The sequence below is a fragment of the Drosophila suzukii genome, chromosome 3 (assembly GCF_043229965.1).
Source record: "Drosophila suzukii chromosome 3, CBGP_Dsuzu_IsoJpt1.0, whole genome shotgun sequence".
In the NCBI taxonomy this organism is placed as follows: Eukaryota; Metazoa; Arthropoda; class Insecta; order Diptera; family Drosophilidae; genus Drosophila; species Drosophila suzukii.
In genome coordinates, this window is record NC_092082.1 from 14,260,435 (window position 1) to 14,286,789 (window position 26,355).

The following is a 26,355-nucleotide window of genomic DNA, read 5'->3' on the forward strand; positions in this document are numbered from 1 at the left end:
TCATAAATATAAATTAACAACGCTTCTAATATAATTTTTCTTAAACAAAATTGTGATTATGTGATAAATAAACAAAATATTAAACTTGACTCCATTTCAGGATTTTATAATAATATTTATTCTTATGGTGCGATAACGGAAATTCAAAATCTATTGATATTAGAACTATTTTATTTTTTAAGACAAATTCTTTCTGATTGCTTTGATCCTTAGTATTTCACAGTAATATAATAAAGGTTTTACCTGTCCAGAACTAAGCGTGACTTATGCCATCCCATCCAAATAGATCTAGACCGAATCGTGTTTTTCGAGTGTGGTTGACAGTAGCACTCTTATGATGACAACGACAGATCCAGCACCCGATATGGACAGAAGGGCTGGAAACGAGTTCTCCGACGCTCCTCCATGTGAAAGATCAGCGAGCCGTGGACTAAACTGGCTGCCCGGCAGCGGCGGGTAAATATTTAAGTTAACAACTTGCCACCAACCGGAGAAGAAGCAACAAAAGCAGCAGTGGCTGCAAGAACAACAACGGCGGACCATAAAAAGCATAAACCGCAAACTCCAAATAGTTTGGACGGTACGATACGATACGAGGTGAGAGGTGAGTGGGGGCGCGGCGATACCATATAAACAAAACAGCTGTAACGCACTCAAAAAGCCAGCCAACGACCAGGCGAGGGCATACCCATGTGCATATATACCTGCCCACTGTACGGCCCACCTCCCACCGCCCACCACCCACTTCCTCCCAGAGTTCTTCCGCCTGGGGATCTGGGATCTGTTGCATCGAACAAAGGAAGCCCCGTCGGACCAATTTCGTTTGAGCGAACCAACGAATGTGCACCCAACATGGGCTTCGGCTGGTCTGACAGGGAAGAGCAGATGGCTTTTTCTAGCTAGATATAAAAAGAAATCCAAGGTCATATCAAAATTGATCATATTTTAAAATTAAACAAGTTTTGGATGGGTTTACCATAGTTTTAAGTGGTACATAGTTAGTTTAAACTTCAGTTATACTATAATTTATTAGTCCATTAAATTTAATTAGTTTTATACTCCCTTTCCCCTTGCTAAGAAATAATTATAGGTTTCCGGGTAGGGGTTCAATTCACATAGTTCAATTTTTTTTTTATTCGGTCGATATAATCAAAGTTACAAGTAAGACATATTGTAACTGCATGAAGGCAGTAAGTTTTTTCAAAATCAGTTAATAAAAATAAATAAAAATCTTTGTGTTTTCTGAAAAAATGTTATAAAAAAAAATATTTTCTAAGTTCGTAAATAAATGTAGACTATCCGAACATAACAAATTACGCAATTAAAAATAATGTAAATATAGCAACTCCATTTGTTATCCTGGAATTTTTTTTTGTGTATGTAATAAATTTGTATGTTTGTTTACGGAAATTATTATTAAGGGATCAATACCTCCATTTTAAACATCAAACAGGTAAATATACAATAATGTGTGGTAATGATTTATGAAATAATCAGCAATTTATGTTATACAACACTCCAAAAATAAATATTTACTGTTTTCATGCAATAAATATTTTTTTTCGGGGAATCAGTGCCGGATGATAATGATTTTCAGCACCATTTACTGACAGCACTGCCGCACAGCGCTGCTGATCGGCGATCGTTAACTGGACTTTCGGTTTCGGCTGTGCATTTTCAGTTCGTCTCGGGACTTCTAAGCGATCGGTTTGGATTTCGTTAGCTCCGCCGCGTCAGCTGGAAATTCGTATCTCAAAGATCGCTGCCAGTTTGTTCGTTCGTTTTTCGATTGGCATACGGAAGCGGCTAACGCAGAATCCGGAAAAATCACAAGAGGCACAATATTCCGCCGTAAATTTTATAAATATATATTTTAAGTGCCCCATTCACGGTCTGGCGTATAATTTATTGCAGAGAAACAAGCAAATGCCGCGTATCTGCTTAATGTCAGCGCGAAATCTCAATTCAATTAATTGTTTGTGATTGCAAATTTGGCATAATTGTGTTTTGATTTATTTGTGTAAATCGCAGGCATTGTTTAATAAGGCCCTAAAATCTGTAAACTGTATTGAACTCGCAGGTCAGTTGAAAATTGTTCGCTGTGTGCAAGTCGCATGCAAATATGGTTAATTAATTGCAATTATTTATGATTTGAATGTGTGTCAAGCTACGCGCGACATTTCCTAGTGCATTAATCTTGTTCAAAATCGCATAACCGATCCTGTCTAGGAGTCACATGTCACTTATGGACGTAATTTGCATTTTACGGTGCGGCTAACTAAGTTGTCTGCCAAAGTGTCTTTCATTTATGTGCCTTAACTGCTAAACAATGCCATAAATGGATTACGAATTAATTATCGTGTGAACTTCAAGACAATGTCGTTCCAAAGATCTTGTCAATAATTCTAAGTAGATTTCAATGTATGCTTTATGACCTTTGCGACCATGTAGATTTTTTACATATGATCTTTTCAATCCGATAAAATATTTTGCAGACCTCTTATTTTGAACCATATTTTTTTAATGAAAATTTTTTGATCTTGAAAAAAGTGTTTTTAATATTTTTACTTTTTTTCACTTTAATCAGAAAAATAAAAAAAAATTTTTTTTTAACCATTATATATTTTTGTTTTATTTGTAAATATTACAAGTTACATATTTCCAGTTTTAATATATATTAAAAAAAAAGTTTTTTAATGTTTAATAGTATTTAATTTTGGTTACCAAAAAACTTTTCTTATCCATAGAAAACCTCTAGACAAAGGGACGTATTTATTTTAAACTATTTATATTAATTATTTATTCATTTAAATCAATTTAAACTCTTTTCTCCTTTTTGATATCTCTTTAAGCTATCACTTTTATTTAAATTTAAATGAATTCTTACCCTACATAGAGCATACATTTTGGTGCACTAGCCCATTTTTGTGTCAACGCATTGGTGAAAATGTAAATTTAATGACGTTATCGCCATCACAAATTTGATTAAATAATGTGACAAAAGCGGAAAATGCAACCTATTCGAATAGTTTTATTAATACTTTCCATTGTTTAAGCGAGCTTGGGAAATAATTATGCAAGGCCCGAATATGTTTCGTATTTTTTCCGTTTGCCAGTGAATTCTGCATTTTGACACATATCGCTCGGCAGGTGAGCAATCAAAATTTGTAGTTTGGGGCACGATCCGTTGAAAAAGCGATCGTGCCTTCCTGCATATCATAATCTCTATATAAATATTATTATGGAAAACGTCACCGAAAGGGGGGAAGTTTGTTGGTGGCGCATGTCCATGGGTTTCTTGTTTTTCCTTCGCTTTGCTAATTAACCAAAGTCATTTGCATAAATTACGCAGCTAACGGTAACTGGGTTTATGTCTTTTTGGTCTGGCTTAGTCTGGGGTCACCATGAACTATGGGTATATAAGTATGGGGGGATATGGGCAATGGGTCTACGGGGCATGTGTGGGCGTGGCCTCCGCCCCCTTGCAGCTGCAAAGCAATTAGCAAAAGACTGGACATGCCAGCAAATTGAGCTCTGCTGTTGAAGTTTTTCCTTTTGCCTTTTTTGGGTCGCTGCAATTGTTATTGAAATGAGTTTTCGCATTTAAAGTTGAACTTGCTGGCGTTTTGTGCAGTGAACAAAACGATATATCTTAGCTGTCGATTACGAATGATTAATGGGAACTTAATCGAAAATATTCCTTCAAAGTAGAAAAATATTTGTTTTTGATAGAATAACAGAAAACCAACATTGTAAAACATACTAATATTAAGTTAAATATTTTTGTTCTTGGTAACTAAAATGTAATATATTTGTTTAAATTAAAATTTTTAAAAAATATTTTTCAGGTTAAAATGAATAATTCAAAAATTTAAATGAATGATCCCATTTCAATATATTTTCTCTGGGTGTATAGAACGGGGTTGGAGAGGCATAGGACTTTTGAAATGTCAAACTGTCGATGTTGAACATGCTGCATAGTTTTCGCTTTTCATCTCTGACTTTGTTAGGGAAGAAACGCAGCCACAAAGGCCAACAACATTCCTTTAATTGGATTGAAAGTAAAGTGTAAACAAAAATATCAGCTCCCCTGACCACCTCACCCCATCCCAGTTTGTTGATCTTGTTAAAAAATAAAAACATTAAAAAAGAAAGAGAGATACGAGGTACAAACTCCGGGCAAATGTGTCATGATTTTGCATATTAAAGACAGCGAAACAATATCAACAGATGTGAAATATACTATCAAATGGTCAGGGAGGCACACTACTAAATATTTTGTTGGCCGTGATTTTTCTACCCATCAGGGCTGTCTTGGCTGTCGTGGGAAAAACGAAGACGAACGAAGTCAGCCAGAACAATAAACAAAGCGGGTGGAATGAATGAAATGTGTAACCCAACGGCAAATATTTGGCAATCTGTCAGATAAGATATATTCGATAATCCCCCGACACGTTCGGTTATTGAACCCAAAAGCAGCGTGAAAATTATACCACCAGTGGGTGGCTTTCCCGTCAATTTTCCCCCTATTCTTTTCACACAATTCTCCGGGTGCGATCGTACATCCAGTGCAGTTTTCCCCGAGATCTAAGGCTTTTTGCGGCCCATCGCGGCTGTCCAGATAATGTTAATAAAAGCAGCGCTGAAAAGCGTTTGCAACAGCTACAAAGTGGAAAATTCGATTTTCCTTGAGCCCCCATAAAAGAGAAAAAAACGCAGAGTTACCAAACAATTTCTCGTTGTTCGGGATTCTCCGCGGCAGGCGGCGTTAAGCTCTAAGTTTATCTCTTTATAAGAACTTGAGGAGTGGCCCCGATTACACAAAACATAAATAAAAACGCATGCTAAAGTGGCAGCTGCTTGGAATTGCACAAAAAAATGTTTATAAAGTGGAGAGAGCGAGGGGGCTGAGGCATTTAATTAACATTTAAATGGCTGGCCGTCGGAAGAGTTGTTAATTTAAATTACATTCTCAAAAGCGCTGCCCAAATAAAATCGAAAGATGATCAATTTACACGCCATTGAACACGAGTAAACAGACTCGAGAACCGAAGAATATCCGAAAATAACGTAGACATTTCCATAATGTCTGCGTTAATTAAGTAATTGGTGTAGTTTTTAGCAAAGCCACCGGGCATGATTAATTTTAAAATGCAAAAACTTGTATTAGTAATGCGAAATGGTTTCTTTCTCCCCTATTTCTATCAGATTCTTCCCCATCAACTATTTCTCATGGCAACCAAAACATGTCAAGTAAAAGAGACATAAGCAATGTTTGTGGGGAGCTCGTAGAGCACAAAAATAAGATGAACTCGATAAGGTGGAATTGGGAATTTAAAGATAATTACGAAATTCCAGAATGATGATTAAAATATATTTTTAAAGAATTAGTTTATTAATTGTCGTTATAATAATATTGCCAGCAATTACAAATGACTTTTGGTTCTGTTTTTTAATTTGTTTAATCATTGGTAAAGTTGAATTCAAATCATTTTTTTAGTATTGACTAAAATTATTTTTGTAAATATTATTTTTCTAGTTTTTATCAAAAAACTGAAATTTTAGTTTATGCATCAAGCATCAAGCAATATAATTTAATGTATAATTAAATGTGATAAAATATTTGTTGTTAAAAAAATAAGCAGCGGAGTAATATAATCATTTAAAATTGTTATTTTCCTTTAAAAAATAGATTTCATCTGCTATTAAAATAAACTTTTTATGTTTATCTTAGATTTAGGATTACTCTGTTTAGAACTGAATCACAGTTCTTCTACAGAAGCTTTAGATAAGATTACCTCATATCTAGACCTCACCGTATCCGACATTCTCCTAAATTTCCTGATGTATGTTTGCGTTTACGCATCTCTGGTGATTCATTGGCCATAGCTCATGTCTGGGTCAGATACACCAGATTCAGATATATATATATAGTTTCAGCTACGGATACTCCCACCGATTCCGAGTCTTGTCAGGGTGACAAAAATAAAGTTTGACACTTTCCCGCCGAGGAGGCTGACGCGCCCCTAGTAGCATTTAGCCCGTGATTTATGTGCTGGGAAAACGAATCAATAACATTTAACACACACTAATTTCGAGACCCACAGCATACAGAAACGGAAAAAATTGATGGCAGCCTTTGCATAAATTCCAGCTAACTGCAACCGCGACCCGAAAGTTGATTTATAAGTAATTTTTAGGCAATGCCAGCTATCAATTAGAGATATATCAAAATACAGCCGGCGATCGGTTGTGGGCTGGCTTTGGGATTATATATCTGGGGATCCATCTCCATCTCCACCTTTTCGGGTTCAGACAAACGCCGCGCGATTTGATTTATCTCCGGACTGACCGTTTTTGGCAATCCAGCAAGGTCAAGGCGGGTTGTCAACGCGGCTTAGATTTCAACGGAATCAAGTTGTTTTTCCCTCCACTTGGATTTCTTCATCTCATTGGCTTATTTTTATTTTTTTCCTTTGGTTATTTTATTGTTTGTCTGCAGTCTCGATTAAGTTTTGTGGCGGCGCCCGAAAAACCTTTTACCATTTTTATTTTCGTTTTTGCATTTCTTGGAACTTATGCAGAGTTATGACAACTGGTTTGGGGGTTTGGTCTGACATTTGGCAGTCATTTGAGTGGCAGTCGAGCCCAAGGAGTTCCAGGGTTTCACTTACTAAGCGGCTTAAACCACACCTGATTGATACTGCCCCAGCTCTTTTCCTTTTCCATAAGATGCATCTCACAAAACAGGGTCAGTCTTGCCACATTTTCCTTACATACTGGCTTATAATTTCTCAACTTGAAACTTTGGCTGGTTGGAGTTTTTTAATTAGCCCAGCAAATGTTAATAACGACTGTCATTTGAACCCATCAAAAGTTCTTCGAAGTTCAATTGTATGTTGCATGCACTGGGAGAAATTGAGTAGCTGGATTAAATAACAATATTCGAAATTGCAATTTAAAATAATTATTGTATTTAATTGAGGTATACTAAACGGTAGTTTATTAAAATGAGATATAATAAAATTCAAAATCAATAAAATTAAATTTCCAAGCAACCCGGAGGATGACTCATGGATCTATAAATAATTTTACACATTGTTTTTCAAAGTGTATAATTTTTCGAAATTAAAAAACAAGAACGGACATATGTTAGATCCACTTTAATGAGCAGGGCGTTGGGAATCATAAATTCAAGTGGAAGCAATGAATATTAATATGCTCACTGAGCAGTTGCAATAATGGATTTTTTATCGTTTTTTTGCTGGTGGTGCGGGTACTGTGGGTGTTGTGGGGCAGGGTGGTGCACTCCATTGACAAATGAGATGCCACTGCCTCAAAGTGGCTCACGCAGTGCGTGAAATTTTGAAAAATGCCCCTGAACAAAGCCAAAACTCATGCACTTTTCGCTTCCGGCTTCGGTTCACTCCACTTTGCTTCACATTTTGGCATCTCCTGCCGGTTAACTGTTAACGCGTTTACTTTTCTTTTTGTTTAACGTGTGATTTATCAGCCAAACAAGAAAAACAGAGAATAATAATCACAGTCACCGTCATCATCGTCGGCTCTGTTGAACAAATTGCCTTTGTCTCTGGGCTGAAAAACTCGAACCTTACTTGAAAGTGATGACCACTCGACCATGAAAACCGTTGGCCTCATCAAGAACTGGGTTCGAAAAAGTATATTACTTCCTTAAAACAATTTTTTGATTATTCTGAAAACTGAAAAATAGGTAATTTACGTACTCATTTTATTAAAATAATTACAGTAGTCCAAAAACATTTCTTTTTACGATGGGATATGATTATATTTAACAATTCTGAAATGTTCTTGAATGTATTCTTTAATAGCCTGGATTATACTTTTTCTTTAATACGATTTACATTTTATTTTACACTTTAGATTCTAAGACATTAAATTAAATTAACAAAGGAATCATTTTTTTGTACTTAAAATATAATGCTTCTAAAATTGTGCTTTTCAATAAATTATTCAATCAAATATTATTATTGAATATATTTTATATTGGCTTAAAAGCATTCACTTCAATATCTATTCAGCACATTGAGGTGCTGAATCAAGATTAAATCTCAACTAATGCTACCTCAAAGTACACCTCAATTCGTGCTGATCCTGTGGCACAGTCTAGAATCCAGAGTCTAGTTAATACATTTATGCTACCTTTCAATTACCCGATGATGGACAGACAGGTCGGCGCTCTGCCAGACAAAGGAATCGGTAATGAGGACCGATGGATCCGTCTTGTTGCTTACATTAAGTTCAGCGAGGCGTGCAAAATGCCTAGGAATTTGAATGAGAACGAAAGTGAATGTAATTGAACGGAGGATGGGGTTTTCGCAATGAAGAAACAAGTTCAGCACTTAATAAAGTCACGCTTATTTTCTTTTTTTACTTACAGTTCCATCAACTAAAATTGATAGCGGGACATTAACATCGTCATCAAAATGCCAGAAGTGATTTACTCCAGCCTTTTTCTGCTGCTCTGCTGCACAATCCTGCTGCTGGGAACGGCGGTATCAGGTGTTCAGAATGCTAGTTTTAATGGCACTAGTCCTCACCAGAATCGAACCCACCGAGGACATGGTCACAGCCATCGGACGCGACATCAGGGAAGTTATTTACCAACCCATAATCGGCAGCAGAGGAGATTACAGTCGCTGAATCAAGCCAAATCGGATGTGGAATTGCTGCCGGGGGTCTCCATGCAAGAGGTCACCAGATTACGAAGAATTCAACCACATAATCCCTATAATAAAGTGCAGACACGACGCCTCCACCAATCACGACCGCCCACCGAATGGGATTATAATACTTATAATATCCTGACCAACACGTTTGGACCTCCCCCACCGCCGATGCCATCGTCACCGCGTTTGGGGAAGGGCGAGGACAACACCCAGGATGTGGAGTTCATTGGGATGCGAGAGGGAGGCAGGGGTTACTCCTTTGTGCCATCGGTCACGGTCACCACAGCACCTCCACCGAATCTTAATAGGAGATCTGCGAATCCGGGTTTCGGCAGCAGCATGGGCACCATTCCTCCGCTTGTTCCGGCCAGAAGGGGCTATAGCTATACGACCACAACCACTGCTCCGGTGACCACCATCACCACCGAGAATCCATTCGAGACGAACACTATTGGACGGAGCTATCCCACAGATCCCAAGGAAATGGAAAGGTAAGGGGATTTAATTGTTGAAAATTGTAGACCTTTTTGTTTAATATTCAATCTCAAGATATATAAAAGAAAACATCAAAGGGTATTAGCGCACAGCCTAATCCTCAAGATATAGAGCAGCCACATTTTCACTCAACATTCGAAAGGGGGTCAGAGTACGCAATAATATCTGATATGTCCCCCAGTGTTCCCAGTTTTTGTATTTCTAGATTTCATAACTTGAGTTATTGGACTCCGATTTTGACGTGTGATACCTCTATGAGTTTGTGGTTGAATTCCCTAATATTCTACATTAAACGTTTACTTTTTGACAGGGGTCAAACTTTTAACCCATCTTCATGTTCGATTTTTTCGTAATTCCAGTGGTGTTGACCCAAAACTGCACTTCAAGATTCCATAACTTTAGTTATTGGAGTCCGATTTTGACGTGAGATACCTCTATGAGTTTGTGGTTGAATTTTCTAATATTCTACATTTAAAGTTTACTATTTGACGATGGTCAAAATTTTAACCCATTTTCATGTTCGATTTTTTCGTAATTCCCATGGCGTTCCGAATGGGTACCCAAAACTGCACTTCCAGATTCCATAACTTTAGTTATTGAAGTCCCATTTTGACGTGAGATACCTCTATGAGTTTGTGGTTGAATTTTCTAATATTCCACATTAAAAGATATCTTTTTGGCGAGGGTCAAAATTTTAACCCATTTTCATGTTTGATTTTTTCGTAATTTCCATGGCGTTCCGAATGGGGACCTAAAACTGGACTTCCAGATTCCATAACTTTAGTTGTTGCAGTCCGATTTTGACGTGTGATACCTCTATGAGTTTGTGGTTGAATTCCCTAATATTCTACATTAAACGTTTACTTTTTGACAGGGGTCAAACTTTTAACCCATCTTCATGTTCGATTTTTTCGTAATTCCAGTGGTGTTGACCCAAAACTGCACTTCAAGATTCCATAACTTTAGTTATTGGAGTCCGATTTTGACGTGAGATACCTCTATGAGTTTGTGGTTGAATTTTCTAATATTCTACATTTAAAGTTTACTATTTGACGATGGTCAAAATTTTAACCCATTTTCATGTTCGATTTTTTCGTAATTCCCATGGCGTTCCGAATGGGGACCCAAAACTGCACTTCCAGATTCCATAACTTTAGTTGTTGCAGTCCGATTTTGACGTGTGATACCTCTATGAGTTTGTGGTTAAATTCTCTAATATTCCACATTAAAAGATATCTTTTTGGCGAGGGTCAAAATTTTAAGCCATTTTCATGTTCGATTTTTTGGAATTCCAATGGCGTTCCGAATGGGGACCCAAAACTGCATTTCCAGATTCCTTAACTTAAGTTATTGGAGTCCGATTTTGACGTGAGATACCTCTATGAGTTTGTGGTTGAATTTTCTAATATTCCACATTAAAAATTTTTTTTTTTGGCGAGGGTCAAAATTTTAACCCATTTTCATGTTCGATTTTTTCGTAATTCCCATGGCGTTCCGAATGGGGACCTAAAACTGGACTTCCAGATTCCATAACTTTAGTTGTTGCAGTCCGATTTTGACGTGTGATACCTCTATGAGTTTGTAGTTGAATTCTATAATATTCCACATTAAAAGTTTTCTTTTTGGCGAGGGTCAAAATTTTAAGCCATTTTCATGTTCGATTTTTTGGAATTCCAATGGCGTTCCGAATGGGGACCCAAAACTGCATTTCCAGATTCCTTAACTTAAGTTATTGGAGTCCGATTTTGACGTGTGATACCTCTATGAGTTTGTGGTTGAATTCTCTAATATTCCACATTAAAAGTTTACTTTTTGACGATGGTCAAAATTTTAGCCCATTTTCATGTTCTTTTTTGTTCGTAATTCCCATGGCGTTTCGAATGGGGACCCAAAACTGCACTTCCATAACTTTAGTTATTGAAGTCCGATTTTGACGTGAGATACCTCTATGAGTTTGTGGTTGAATTCTATAATATTCTACATTTAAAGTTGACTTTTTGACGAGGGTCAAAATTTTAACCCATTTTCATGTTCGATTTTTTCGTAATTCCAATGGCGTTTCGAATGGGGACCCAAAACTGCACTTCCATAACTTTAGTTATTGAAGTCCGATTTTGACGAGTTATACCTCTATGAGTTTGTGGTTGAATTCTATAATATTCTACATTTAAAGTTGACTTTTTGACGAGGGTCAAAATTTTAACCCATTTTCATGTTCGATTTTTTCGTAATTCCAATGGCGTTCCGAATGGGGACCCAAAACTGCACTTCCAGATTCCATAACTTTAGTTATTGGAGTCCGATTTTGACGAGTTATACCTCTATGAGTTTGTGGTTGAATTCTATAATATTCTACATTTAAAGTTGACTTTTTGACGAGGGTCAAAATTTTAACCCATTTTCATGTTCGATTTTTTCGTAATTCCAATGGCGTTCCGAATGGGGACCCAAAACTGCACTTCCAGATTCCATAACTTTAGTTATTGGAGTCCGATTTTGACGAGTTATACCTCTATGAGTTTGTGGTTGAATTCTATAATATTCTACACTTGAAGTTTACTTTTTGACGAGGGTCAAAATTTCAACCCATTTTCATGTTCGATTTTTTCGTAACTCCAATGGCGTTCCGAATGGGGACCCAAAACTGCACTTCTAATTTCCATAACTTAAGTTATTGGAGTCCGATCTTGACGTGTGATACCTCTATGAGTTTGTAGTTGAATTCTCTAACATTCTACATTAAAATTTTACTTTTTGACGAGGGTCAAAATTTTACCCCATTTTCATGTTGGATTTTTTCGTAATTCCAATGGCGTTCCGAATGGGGACCCAAAACTGCCCTTCCAGATTCCATAACTTTAGTTATTGAAGTCCGATTTTGACGTGTGATACCTCTATGAGTTTGTGGTTGAATTCTCTAATATTCCACATTAAAAGTTTTCTTTTTGGCAAGGGTCAACATTTTTTTAAATTTTTTAATAGTCTACATGAAAAATGTTTTGTTAAGTAACGGTCAAATTGTATATGGTATATTACCGAAACAACTAATTTCACCTGTAAACTTTTATCATTCTCAACCAAACACTAAGCAAAGCAATTAAATGTCTTAGGATTGTCAATTTTTCATCTAGATTAACCAATTAAGCGGCACCTAAACCCATGACAAATCCAATCGATAGCCTTGTCATGGTTCATTGAGCCATGGAGAAGAGTAATGATTGGGGGTCCCACCCCTGGGGGATAGATGAAGACGACCATGGAACGATCTTTTGGGCGGGGCGTGTCCGATTGCATTTATCAGTCTCAGTTCGGCGGTTCAAGGTTGATGCAGCCATAAATATGACCGAAAAGCCGGGCCAGTCCAGTCTTACCTTTGGCCCAAGATCTCCGGCTTATCGCATTGCACATAAATTATTTAAATATTATGACATGCCCGGTGTGTTTTGTTTTCAATGTCGGCAGCTGCGCTTCGTGGCTAATTCAAGCCCAGCAAGACCAGTTACGGACCAAATGCCAGCCAACTACTGGCTGGAAATTAGCCCCAAGGCCAAGTGGCCGTGATTTTTCTGATTTTTCTGTATTTTCCAGCCAGCACTTCAATTGTCGTGTGTCAATTGCAGCGAATCAATGAGCAGGCACTTGTGTGTTCGAAACAATTGCAATTGCAGCTCCTTAAGTGTAACAAGCAGATCTTCAGTTAGATATGGCTTGTCTTCGCCCTCTTTTTTTGCTGTTTTCTTATTTTTTTTCCACCTATCTGGCCAAGATTGTGGTGGCATTGACTCGAAAAAGGCAGTCATTGTCGTGCTTGTTGTCTTTAAGGTAATGAACTTTAACGAGTTTTCAATTGCCAGTGCCGATCTTTTCTAATTGGAATTAATGCGACTCTACTTAAGGGCACAGGCATTCCGAACTGCAATCCGACGCCCTTGCATCTGCCACGCGGTAATACGTCGCGTATGCGCAATCTGAGAGCTCACGCTCGGTCGACACATGCAACTCGGTGCAAGTTGGTGTTGCAGTTGCAAATTATGACACTTTTTGATTTATGCGGCAACTGCCAAAATCACGCCACAAGGCAAACACACAGCCAGCATCATCAGTCACAGCACAGTGGCACAAAAAATGCTGCGGATAACAGTTTAAGACACTTTAAATAAATATAAATGTCAAACTAGATATTTATCAAAATATTATTAATTTGACCACCGGCAATTATAAATGTATATCAAGAACTAAGACAGCGAAAATTAATCTTTGGTTACAAAAAAGAAAAAAATAATTTAAAATATATAAAACAATTTAATCACTTTACATGTTACCTTTTTGAATGGAGAAAAATCTAAAGAATATACTTCCTATTTACATAAGCCCTCCTTTATATAACAATCATTTTTCTCAGTGCATGGATTGTGCAAATCTTCTATTTCTGGCATCATTTCCACTGTGATTGCCTCAATACGTAGGCGCTGCTGCCTTGCCCATTTGTTTTTCTATTTATTTAAGCTCTGCACGTGCACCGCCAAGATACTTTAACTGCAACTGCAAGTGGCAAGTTGCAACAGAGCATATGGAAATGAGTTTTCGTATGGATTGGCTTCGCTTGGAGATATTCACACGCCGCCATCAGCACATAAATCCCCCTCTTGCCGCCGATCGAACCTGGTTAATGGTTAATGGCCAGTGCAACGTTTCAATTGCGGCTACAGACTCCGTGTTAATCAGCGTCATATGCGGCGATTTGCGGATAAAAGTGAATTTAAGCCGTTTTCCGCTCCTTTGGCTATGAAAACACCGGAAAAATCAATGTAATACCTCGTATTACCATACCAATGGAGCTATATTATTTTGAAGATACATAGTTTCCTTTTTATTTTATTAATCCAAATTTAATTTAGAGAAAATATGTAATTAAATATAAGCCAAAATATTTTTGAAAGCACTTATAGAGGTGTCTAAAATTATGCAAGTAGATAACGCTGTGTTTCCTTCGGACTTCTAAGGTTTTAAATATATATTGCATACTTTTACACCCATTTTAAAGTGAAGTAAAGCAAAACAAATCTTATTTAATTCAAAATGCAAGATTCAAATATTTTATGAACAGCATACATATTTTTTCCTGTGCACAATGCTACTCAACGGAAAGGAAATTAAGTTTTTAATTATCCCCGCCGTGTTGTAACTCTGTATGCAAAAGCCAAAACATTTGAACCATTCGAAATTTGTTGTATTTTTGGTCCACTGTTTTGGCTTCTGCTTGATAAATCCAATTGATGTCTGCACTGTGCATGTTTTGGCCAATTTGTTGTTGCTGCCGTGGCAGTTGCAGTTGCATGTGTCTGACACTTGATTGATGTCTGTTTCTTTTTGTATCTTTTTTTTTGTTGTTTTGCTGGTGGGGCAGCTCGTATTGATTGACTTTTGATTTGCCTTGTTGCACCATCGATCGCGAGTGATCTGAAACGCGAGCCAATGAATTAATTATAGATTCCGGACTCTATATGCAAGAAGGTGTTGATTCAGGGAGGAGTAGTCGTTCTTCAGTGGGCGTGTTCCGCTTAAATGCCACTTGCAACTCGAGTGGTGCTGCAAGTACCTAACTATCTTGTAGATAGATATCTCCAATGGCCTAGCATAAAAATCGAAAACAAAGCAGGGCCTTGACTTCAATCAGCCGCAGCAATACAAGCCAAATGCAACAATTGGCAAATGCACAATCAAATGAGACAAGAGCCAACGCCGAGTTATGTGGACTCCAAGCAGCTCCGTGACCCCAGACAGAGCCAAAGACTGCACTTAAAAAAATTATAGGGCTTACTCTTAATGGGAAAAATTAATTTGAAGAGCTCTATTGAATTTGTATTAATCGAAAAGCATGTACAATATTTTTGTGGAAAGTGGGTGATCAGTTAAGCCAGATCTGTAAAAGATCCTAAAAACAAGACGATTTTTAAGATTTCTTGATTCAGCAATAATATTTAAAATTGTATTAAAAAGAACCTAATAAAATTAGTTTTTAGTTTTAATTAATATTAATTTAATAATTTATAGGTTTCAAAGTTGCCTTAAACAGCATTTGTCTTCAAAATGTTATTGCTCTTTGAGAATTTGCATTTAGTTTTTTCTTTTTTGTACGTATTAAGTATGTTATTGTTACGTTTTTTTTTAATTTCCTAAATCTTTGGATAGGAAGGTAGAACTTTTTGAAGTGTGCGACTTAAACTAAGCCCCAATAGCAGCTGGATGCGAAGTCAGGGCTCGAGTCCGCCGCCTGCAAATTGCTTGTCAACAATCGACTTTGGCTCCGAAGCCCAAACTCCAGGTCTGCGATAATTATGGACACAAAGGGGAAACTGGGGGCGAGTGACGAATGATTTGATATGCTGCTCTTGGAAAAACAGCACTTAGAATGCGGCTGGGCCTGTGAAAATTCGTTAACATTTTGCACCGTGAAGCATTGTGCTCAATGGCAACGCCTACGCGTGCCCAGTAAAAAGAGGAAAATATTAAAAAAATCTTGAAGACTCAAAGACTCTAGAGCTGGAGCTGTATCCATAAGCTCTGGCCTTATCTGAAGTCCAAGTCATGCCATCGGGCCAGGAAACCTTGGCCCAGGCAGAAGCTCGTTTAATGAGTTTTTCTTGGGATTCATGAGGGGCAAACTGGGTTTACTCCCACTATGGCCAACAAATCTTGTGCACGTGCTCATCAAAAATCAGCAGAGAACACGACTTGATACGACATCAATTGAACAAATTGCTTGACAAATGCAAATCGTTGATTTGCCATCTCAATTTTCGTTTTAATTAAGATGGATTTCTCAGTCAAGCCGTTGGAAACTTTATGAGCCCTTATGGAACCCTGGTTACTGAGAGGTTTATGGCAGCCTGCACAAATTGGTGACCCCGATTCCCCCATTAGTCATGGCCAGTGTCACCGTAAATGGTTCAGGCTGGGCACCTTTGGAGGTTTTGTATCTCTGGAATGTCAAACTTTATGTGTGTCAAAGGTCTGACAAAAATATTGGTTACACTTTCCCTCAAGTGTAGCATGTAAGGTATCACTTTACCAGTTGAGTTGTTTACTCTTGACGTGAAAAACCTATTCAAAATAAGCCCAAAAAATTATTGATTGATTTTGAGATTATTTTTACACCCTAAAATGGAAAACAGATAAAGTATTATTAAATATGAAAAAGGTGAAAAATTGTATGTTGCAGTAAAAGAAACAATGGTGCAATAATAATTCAATTTACGACACACAGTTTCCTAGTTGAATACAAGCAATTTAGAAATATCTATCACACCTCGAGCTTTACCATAAACCATAAAGAAAATTTATTAATGGAATATGCAAATCACACTTTATGGTCTAAATTTACGCCTATTGTCTGCAACACTGTCCACGCCATGCAATTAGTGAGTTTTCATATAAACATGAGTAAGTCGCTCGGAACATGGATTGGACAGGGGACATGGGACTGTGGACAGTGGACCCTCGACAGATGGACAGCCCCGTCACAATGGAACTGCCTCAGCTCAGCGGTAATTTGCAAATCACGCAGCTTCGCATCTCAAGTTGAAAATTGGGTTAATGCAATGCTGGGGGGGATTGCGACCGACTACGAGATGGAGACCAAAAAGCAGTTCCCTGAGCACCAGACAGATTACATGGAAACCCGTTCGGGGAGTGGGTTCGGGATGGGGGGTCATGGATGGCGATGGTGACGCTGTCTTTGCAGTGCTTTTGTCTTGCAGACAGTACAAAATACAAAAGACAACAAAACTCCAAGCGCCACACACGAGCACGAACCCAAAAGTCAGGCCAAAACATGACGCACAGAATTCCAGCCATACATGCTCTACACTCTAAGAATATTCCAATTACTGGAGATTAATAAAAACTAACTGATTCATAGAAATATACTTTTTAAGGTTATTGCTTCCTGGGAATTTCATTATTATCTGTTTAATGTTCCTTGATACATTTATTGGAATATTTTTAGATAATTGTTTGTATGAAATCATCTCTTGGGATTGACTCATCAATCATCTTCAGTCCAAGATCATTTAATTAACATCACAATGCCAATTTCTCAAGCTTAGAGTTCTAAGTAAGTGATTTAAAAATCTTTTAGAAATAACCCACATAATTTTTTTAGGAGTTTATTTTGGTTTTTTTATTTTGTTATATTAAATTACAGTGCCTACTAATTATAATAATGAATTACAATTCTCAACATATTGTAAAATATACAAAATAATAATTAAATTCTATAAGTTCAGTAAAAGTTCTCTGATTTTCCTGCCCATTTTGTTTAACAAATTTTCCTTGAGTGTAAGAGATAAGCATACTAACCTGGCCAGCGAACGAGGCACGCCATTTGGCTTACTTAATTATGTTGCAATTGGATACCAAGCGGTGCAACATACAACCTGGGATTGGGATTGGTATTGGGTTCGGAACTGGAGTGGATAGGATAGGATGGGATAGGATCGCTGCACTTGCTCGACTTTTTTCGGCGTGGGCTGGGCTATTCGTTGGAAAATATCTTCATCTGGGGCATTTCGGCAGCAGCTTCTTTGGATTTCCACAAGCGCAGGGCTTTCCAAATCTGTTACGGCCTTTTCACTCGTCGTTGCGCGATTCAGATCTCAATTTCAGCATTAACATTAAGAGTATCATACACATACGAATAACAAATAACAAAGGTAGCCGAGAATGGGGTATGTTAATTTGATGAAAATTTGTGTGCGTTTGCCGTTTGGTTGCGCTTTTGTTGGCAGTTCATTGGAAAGACCTAAAAGCCGACGAAGAGGTGGAAATACGTACAGCAAAACAACGTTAAGAAAAAAGAAAAAAAAATGGAAATCGTGCACGCCTCTTGCATTTCTCTGGCGTTTTCTTCGGCTCTTCTTGGAGTTTTCGATGTTTTTTGGTGTTTTTTAGAGCTTTTGGAGAAGGGCAGAGGCTGCAGCTCACGTTGCCACTAATCGGATTTTCGGCCACGGCTCGACACGGCTGTTGTTTAAACAAGTTTGGGGCATTAATCATGATTTACACACCGACACACACTCTCAATCACATTCACACTTGGCCACCAGAGGCTGCAGGGCCTGTAGGCCCCCCCGATACAAGAAAAGGGCCCCGAATTAGTGGGGGATTTCGACTACACAAAATCGAAGAGTGAAAAAGAAAAAAGATTGGGGAGGGACCCATTGACAGGCCCCGAGATCGCTTATCGCGCGATTATGTTGTACGGAAAATTCAAGGGGCCGTGCGGCCACTGAACCCCACTTCCTGGGGCATGGACCACGGACCACGGACCTCCAGACCCTCTATGTATATAATCAGCTCAGATTACCACAAAGTAGTGCTCCATCTTCATCGCAAAGGAACAAAAAGAATCAATTTTCATCTGCAGTGCAACTGCAACTCGTAGGCCGTCTGACACTTGCGGCAATTTTCTTTTCACTTTTCGCAACAAATTTTTTCTGCGTCTTTTATTGCATAATCTGGCCAAGAGAGCAAGACAAATTTACAGCCAAATTAGAACTGGCTGGCTGCGGTTAGCCGTGACTGGCGATTTCTGCCACGAATTCGTAGAGAAGGAGTCGAAAGCATATTCACTTTGGCAGGGAGTTTGCCGTAGAAGAGATCTAAAATTTAATACATTTATTAAGAGTTATTTTGGCAATCAAACAGAAAACTTTTTTTTTCTAAAAAATATTTCACTATATACACATTTTTTAAGGAAAAACTAAGAAAAATATATTGTTAAACCAATGTTTTCTTTTATTTATGAAGATATTCAAAACATTACATTGATTTTTTTATTAGTGTAAACTAAGACTTTATTATGATCTTATAAAAGCACAATTAGCTTAGAAAAGTGTGCATATTTTTAAAAAGAAGATGAGATGGATTCATTTAAAAGTTATAACAAAAAACACATTATTTGATAGGCATTCAAAACAATGGAAAACCTCGTCTGTTGATGGAAAGCCTTAAAATACCAAAGGAAAGAAAGGAATTTCTGTGGCCTAAGCCAACATATGGTGGCTAACAAATGATGGCCATATATTATCCCGATCTGGAAAAGTCCAATCTGATTTGTTGCTGACAAGTACTTCAAAGCGATGAAGAAATTCCAGCAGTGTTTGCCTTTTTGGATGAGGAAGTAGCATCCGTGATGGGCCTTCTTCCCAGGGGAATTGTCTGTCTGCCGGGGAATCCCCTTCTCCAGTCCAGCCTGGGTATTTGTCCAGTCGCATATTGGATTTCCACTTCAGTCGCCGCTGAGTGCTGTAATAATTCTCTTCGCTAAAAACAAAAAAGTACAAAACCGAAAGCGGTGTGGCTGCTGCATTTTCCGCTGATTTTAGTTGCACTTGCCAACCGTGGACATGACTGAAATATTATTAGAAATGGCGAGGCAGTGCGTCGTCGTCTTTGCGACTTTGTGGCATCTTCCCTGGGTTGGGGGTTGGGGGATGGGATTGGATGGGTCTGGGGAGCCCTGGTCACATGGGCGTTGCATTTTACGCTAAGTAAGAATCCAAATAAAGCTGGGGCAGCTGGACCAGGAAGCACGTCTAAAAATGTTCGCCTCCCCCGGCAGCTCCTGGTACTCGTACTTCTTGTTCTTTTTCAGAGGCTTCTTTCTTCATGGCTGTCGTTGTCGTGGTTGTTCCTCCTGTTCAGTTCTGTACTGTTCTGTTCCTCTTGTCGTTGTTGTCGTCTTGGTCGTGTTACAAAGTGCACTGAGAAAAAACTGACTCAATAGTCGAAACCAAGCTATTTTCAATACATAATTCTAAAAAAAAATGTAAATTATACATATGAAATCTCTTCAAGTTTATTCAGAATGACTGATTTAACTAAAGACAGTTAATATCTATTATATCTGTAATTCTTAAAAAAAATATGATATGAATTTAAAAACCCTAAAACTTAAAGCATTCCAATAACATCGTAAGATTAAAAGTCTGGTATTTTGGGATTACAAGTTTAGTTCTTATTATTATCATCATTTGCGGATGTAGCAGAAATAACCAAAAATGTTAGACCTTATAACTAGACATTATTAAAAACATTTTGTAAGGTATCAATTTATATAGATTACAAGATATGTTAATCTTTTTTTTACACTTATTCTGACTGTAAGGTTAAATATTTTAATTAGTTCAACGGAAACCTCCTCCCTTCTCTGTTTTTATGTATCATGAACGAATACTACAAGTTTTTTTTGCAGTTTGTTAAAATGCAGAATGGAGTAGTGGGTGAGTGCATCCAACTTGCCTAATGATGCAGTGCAGCTCGCTCTGTTCTGGAATTGTGCATTTGCTGGCCTGGCCAATTTAAATTCTAATTCCATGTAGCAAATCAGATTAGCTGCCCAGTTGGCGGACCACAAATGGCCCAAACAGTTAGCCCAAGTTACCCGAAGTTACCCGCACTTGAACTGGGCTTTCTTAGAGCCAAGTTTGGGGCCAGCCTTTTGGCTTTGGTCTTGGCCCGGCCCAAAAGCGTTTTCACTCCTCCAATGCAGACGTGGACATAAAAATTCATTTTACGACCATGGCAACAATATTTTTATGTTTTTATAAATTTATTTCACATTTTCTGCTTGGAAACCAGATACGCAGAGGTAGACTTGCACTTTTCCCCAGTATATCTCGGCTGTTTACAGCCGTTAAGTGTCGCCAAGTTTTTGTGGCTTAGGTTTTTACTATTCGCCTTAACTGTTTCTTAAATGCATTCACGTTGCAGTTGTAAAGATTGACAAAATGCAAACTGGTTTCCGAAATGACCCAATCTCGAAAGAGCTCAATAAAAATGATTTAAATCGGGTTTAAGTCTATTGAGAGACTCTTAATAATGCCAGGCCATCTAACTGGGGTTTCATTTCGATTTAAAACCCATTTCATCTGCCTAATTTGTTTAGGCTTAAAAGAGATGTGCACAAAGGAAATATTAATAAATTACAATTCCCATCAAAAAGGTTTAATCAGATTGTCAAGGTCTGGCTTTTTTCGAACACAAAGAGAGATGCAGAAGTATGGGCATATAAAATGTTGTATTTTAATTAAAAAGTAGACCCAAGTGAAGGGAATAATTTTTTAAAGCCTGGTTACGGAGTTTAAGCCAAGGATGAAAGTTCATAAGTTGCAAAAACTGAAATCAATTTTACTAAAAATAATATTGCTGATGGAGAAATATGAAAACCCTAAAGAAATAAAAAACTTCCTCTTCTGGCTTAAAAAATTATCTTAAGGAAGTGCCTTTGCTTTTTTATTGATTCTTTAATCCTTTTCCATTTAATTTTATCGAGAGATGGGAAATGACTCATCTTCTTGAGGGCAGAGTGCCGAGATTTTTATGAATTCCGAGCTCTATCCATTTATTAGCCCTGCGTCCATCTACACACTCCATTAAGCCCACACACCCACTCGGGGTCACCTTTTTGGCCTGCAGCCATCGATGGCTCATTAATTTCTGCGTGGCGGCCAATGAAAATAAATCGTAAATCAATAAACCGCATAAGAAACTTTGGCCCGTGTTTCGAATCCCAATCCCCCTTCCTCCAACCGCATTTTTTACTGCCTTTTTTAAGTGCATCTGGAGTGACCAATATATATATTTTGCTGGTTGCGTTTCTTGTAAAATTTAACAGTTTTAATTTTTTTGATTAATTGGCCCGCTTGCATTTTATTTCTCTTGGCTGCTGCTCTTCGTCTGTCTCCGATAAAAGACAATTTTGATTGATGTTTTTATAATTTTACGGGTTTTATGGGTCGAGGGACCTTAACTGAGATTGTAACTTCTTCTGAAGCCGTAGGAGAACGCTAAAGTCTAGCCACAGGTGTTCGGGCTTTCAGCAATTATAAATTCAAATTTAATTTTAGCCTAAACGTTTCTAAACAAAGCAATGAAGCCATTCACAGCACACATGCATGCGATTACACTTCGTCTGGCGCTGTCTGGCGCAGCGGGATATATACAATGCGATATGGGCGAGGGGGCGGGGCAGATCGGATGGGGTCGGGGTGCATCGTCTGCATATGCACTGGAAAAAATTTGGGACAATTTTTGAGTATTTTTCATATTTTATATTTTAGTTAAACGAGGGTTCTTGAAATATTCTTTAAGTAAAAGAGTTTAAATTATTTTTACAGAAAAGATTAAAGGTTTGGCATGTTTTAAATTATTTTTCTGTCACTGGAAACAAACTACTTGTATTTAAAATGTTAAAAAGATTGGAAAGCCCCTCTTTTTAAGACGTCAAAAATTTAAAGATTGACAGAATAAAATCGTATCTTTAATAAAGAGATCAGCAAAGCTTAAAGGCGTTCGTTATCATCAAAAAAAAATTATTTCTGAAATATGCTAAGATCTTTCTTCTTACTTTCCTAATAAAATCTAAAGTTTTAATCCCGTTGATTAATATTTTTTGTTGTGCATTGAACCCACTCTGAGATTTATGCAGCCAACGGATTGGAGATGGAAATGGGTATGAGCATTTCATGTTGCACTTTGCTGGCACAGTTTCTTCTTTTCGAGCGGAGACTTCCGCATTTGGCCGTTCTTGTTATTGTTTTCGATGGAAATGGAGGCTGTATCTTTAGCTGATTCCGTTGCCGTTTGTTTGGCGCCCTTAACGCTGAGAATGCTGGCGCATAAATAACGTGAGAATTATGGTACAAGAGAAGCCAGTTACAGCCAACAAGATACAAAAAAAAAAAACAACGGAACAGAACAGGGCATAAATATGCATGTGCGGCAATAAAGAAATTGGTAAATGTCCCGGTCGCAGGACCATTGTGGCCAACTGTGTGCCACTTTCCGCTTTTGAATCGCGAAATTTTGGCCAGCAAAAAAAAACAAAAAGGCCAGCGATCAGTCGTCACTCAGTGGCCACGTCACGCGTTGGCAATTGTTTTTGGCCCGCATTGCCAATTACGACACCATCAGCAACCGGCAACAGCAACTGCAGCAGCAGCAACATCAACTGCAACAGCAGCAACATCCAGCGCACAGCAGCAACACCAAACAACAGCGTTTATTCGCAGCCTCTCAGCCTGCCAATTTATGGATGCACCTCGCTTTTGGGCCAGTTTGCCCCTTTTTTTTGGCAACCAAAATCAAAAACCGCTTATTATCAGCGCTTTTTATGTTTGACTGCTTGGGGCCAAAGGTCTTAGGAGCATTGGCACTTGGGTTTTGGGTTGGGTTTGACAGGCACAGGGGCATATATCTGCATATATATGGGCGCAGAGAACATAAAGTAGTGGGCAGTTGGGTGTGTTTGGTAGAAACCGAAATGGGTGTGTGATAAATTAACTGGCTTCAATGCGTTTAAAGTCTGTTAAGATATAAAGTTATGGATCAGGTGGCATTTTAAAAACCTTCTGAAAAAAGGAACCATTTAAAAAGCAATACATTTTAAATAGCATTTAAATTTGCTTAAATGGTCTAAAATTCTGATTCAGGAAAAACAAGGTGTCATATTGCACATGTAAACTAAATTGGATTACATTCAATACTGAGTATCCATGAGATACTCCTGTCAACGGTTTGACAACCACTCGAATTGGGTTCGACAGCCACTGAACTGTCAGTTGCGTGAACTGGAGCACTTGGTTGCCAGGTTGCCAGGCTGCCAGTTTCCCTGGCTGCTCCTCCGAATGGCGGGCAAACAAATGACATGGCTGCAAGTCATCGGCTGGAAGCGTGTCGTGTTTGTCATCGCAGATACGCAAACACGCTAATATCGGTCCAAGTCCAACTCCAATCCGCTGGCATTTCCAGACACAAGACACATGTGACAATTGCCCAGATCCCACTCCCAAATACAACCTGTTGGCCGTTGGTCGCTCCGGTCGTTATGACAGTAATTGGCCGAAGTCGTCTGGAAAAGTCAGTTTCACTTTTGCAGATGATGAGCCGCTGATTTGGGTCAGCCAATCCATTCCAATCCACAATCCAATTCGATTCACACCTCGCTCTGGTTTTCCTTGTACTTTATTTTTTCAGGCGGCACATTTGCATGCAACAGCGAACGGTAACGATGCCCGTGAAGCGGACGGAGGTCTACACCCGACCCACCTGGAAGCACGTGGCCACGCCCTGCCAGCCGCCCACCTTCAGCGGCCAGAAGTGCACCAGGGTTCAGGTGGTCCACGAGCAGGCCTACCGGGATGTCATCGACCACAAGACCGCCCAGCAGATGACCTACGACTGCTGCTCGGGATGGAGCCGGGAAACCACCAGGGCGGATGCGTGCATGAAACGTGAGTTTTAAATAATACAATATTAAATTATATATTAAATAATGAATTTCATGAGTATACACTACATAAAACGTAATGATTTCCTTCCTTTGGACTATAAGATTTACGAGTTGAAAAACAATTTATATGGGGAACTTCTAGAACATGTTTTTAAAATAAAATCTTAAGCGATGATATAAATACATACATATAAATACATACATAAATTGCATAAATTAAATACAAATAATAAAAAATATTTAAATGTAAACATCTTATAGATAAATGATTGAAGATCTTCCAAATAAAGATATTAAATTCAAAAAGGTGTTGTTAAGTTAAATCTTGAAATTCGTTACGTATCCGCCTAGTGAAACAACCCAGAACAGAACCAAAAAATAATACTATTCGATTTATTGGATCAGTTTTAACCAACCCAAGCATTGTGAAAAAAATTCTAAATTTTTGTTATCCCTTATTAAATATATAACGATCTTTTACAGCTGTTTGCTCCACGCGCTGTCAGAACGGCGGTAATTGCACGGCTCCTAACACCTGCAGTTGTCCATCTGGCTACACAGGACGCCACTGCGAGCAGGATGTGGACGAGTGCCAGACGGAGAAGCCCTGCGATCAGCAATGCTTTAATACTCAAGGATCCTACATCTGCCGCTGCCGCCATGGATTCGTTCTCCAGGCGGATCAGCAGAGCTGCAAGAAGGTGTCCTCGAATGCGGACGACGCCTTCGAGGCCCGGGATTTGGAGAACGACATAGACGACACGGATCCAGAGGTGGTCACGCGTCTCCAGAAGATCGAAAAGTCCCTGGCCAACGAGCGGGTGCACACCAACGAGCTGCAAAAGTCGCTCCAGGCCACCTACAGTGTGGTGGACACACTCAAGAGCCGGCTGAGCACACTGGTAAGGATTACTTAAGTTATCTTGAGGGATTTAAAAAGAAATATATATTTTTTCCAAACTTGTTTCACATTTTCTAAAAACATTTTTAGATATATCAGTGCCATTCTAAATCATAAGGCTTACAAATAATTAAAATAGTATCAAACAAATTTCTTAAAAAATCAAAAATATTGGAGGCATATTTTTTTTTCCAAACCTTTTGGGCACCAACTGTTTTAGCAATTTTTTAATAAAAGTTTTTAGGACTTTATAATTTTTATTTAATAACACTAATTTGAAAAACTTATTTTCCTATCCACAGGAAAAGCAGGCTCAGGATGTGAGTAGACTGCAGACGAATCTGTACAAGACGGAGTCGCGGACCAACAAGCTGGAGGGGATGCTCAACCTGCTGCTAAAGTGCCGGAATGGCCCGAACGCCAACTGCCCCTAAACAGAACTGCACTTCCCTACGCTATTATTAAATGTTAGTTAACTTAATGGACGTGTACTGCTGCTCCTGCTTGTAAGCCATTCCCGAATGCGAGTCGAGTGCCTCTGTAGTCTGTAGAATCTCAGCCCTTGGATCGGGCTGTGCGTATTAGTACTTAAGCGAACGTGTCATAAATGTATTCAGATCTGAAGTTATAGCCCTAAGCGCACCACCGCACTCTGCACCACCCAACGTTGGTTTGGGTGGTGCCCCGATTAGTTTCTGCATGTGTCTGTATATAATTTTAATGTATATTAGAAATCACTGCACAAATAAATGCATTTTATAATTTGAATGGTTGTTTTTTCAGTGAGTTATATTGGAAAATCTGTTGGTCTATATGAATTATTAAAATGAAGTAAACACTGAATTCTAGGCAAGTTAAAAATTAAATATGAAATATTTAAAAACATACGGGAAGGAGGTTTCGGTCACCATTTACAAAGTACATTCCTACTCCATTTTCTTAAATTTAAATTTTCA

The 26,355-nt window shown here is 38.3% G+C and overlaps 1 protein-coding gene across 2 annotated transcripts; it reads left to right on the forward strand.

Moving 5' to 3' along the window:
• The first annotated feature begins 1,788 nt into the window (after positions 1–1,788).
• On the forward strand, positions 1,789–26,167 carry slow (epidermal growth factor-like protein slowdown). Of its 2 annotated transcripts, XM_036815828.3 has the most exons (6): positions 1,834–1,851; positions 1,915–2,080; positions 8,420–9,199; positions 24,243–24,499; positions 24,982–25,400; positions 25,702–26,167. In XM_036815828.3, exons 3-6 carry the CDS (start codon positions 8,466–8,468, stop codon positions 25,831–25,833), a joined length of 1,542 nt encoding a protein of 513 aa, XP_036671723.3. In that variant the 5' UTR covers positions 1,834–1,851; positions 1,915–2,080; positions 8,420–8,465; the 3' UTR covers positions 25,834–26,167. The 2 variants fall into 2 exon arrangements, with proteins under 2 accessions (XP_070852224.1, XP_036671723.3); XM_070996123.1 differs by having other exon boundaries at positions 1,789–2,080.
• Positions 26,168–26,355: the final 188 nt, after the last annotated feature.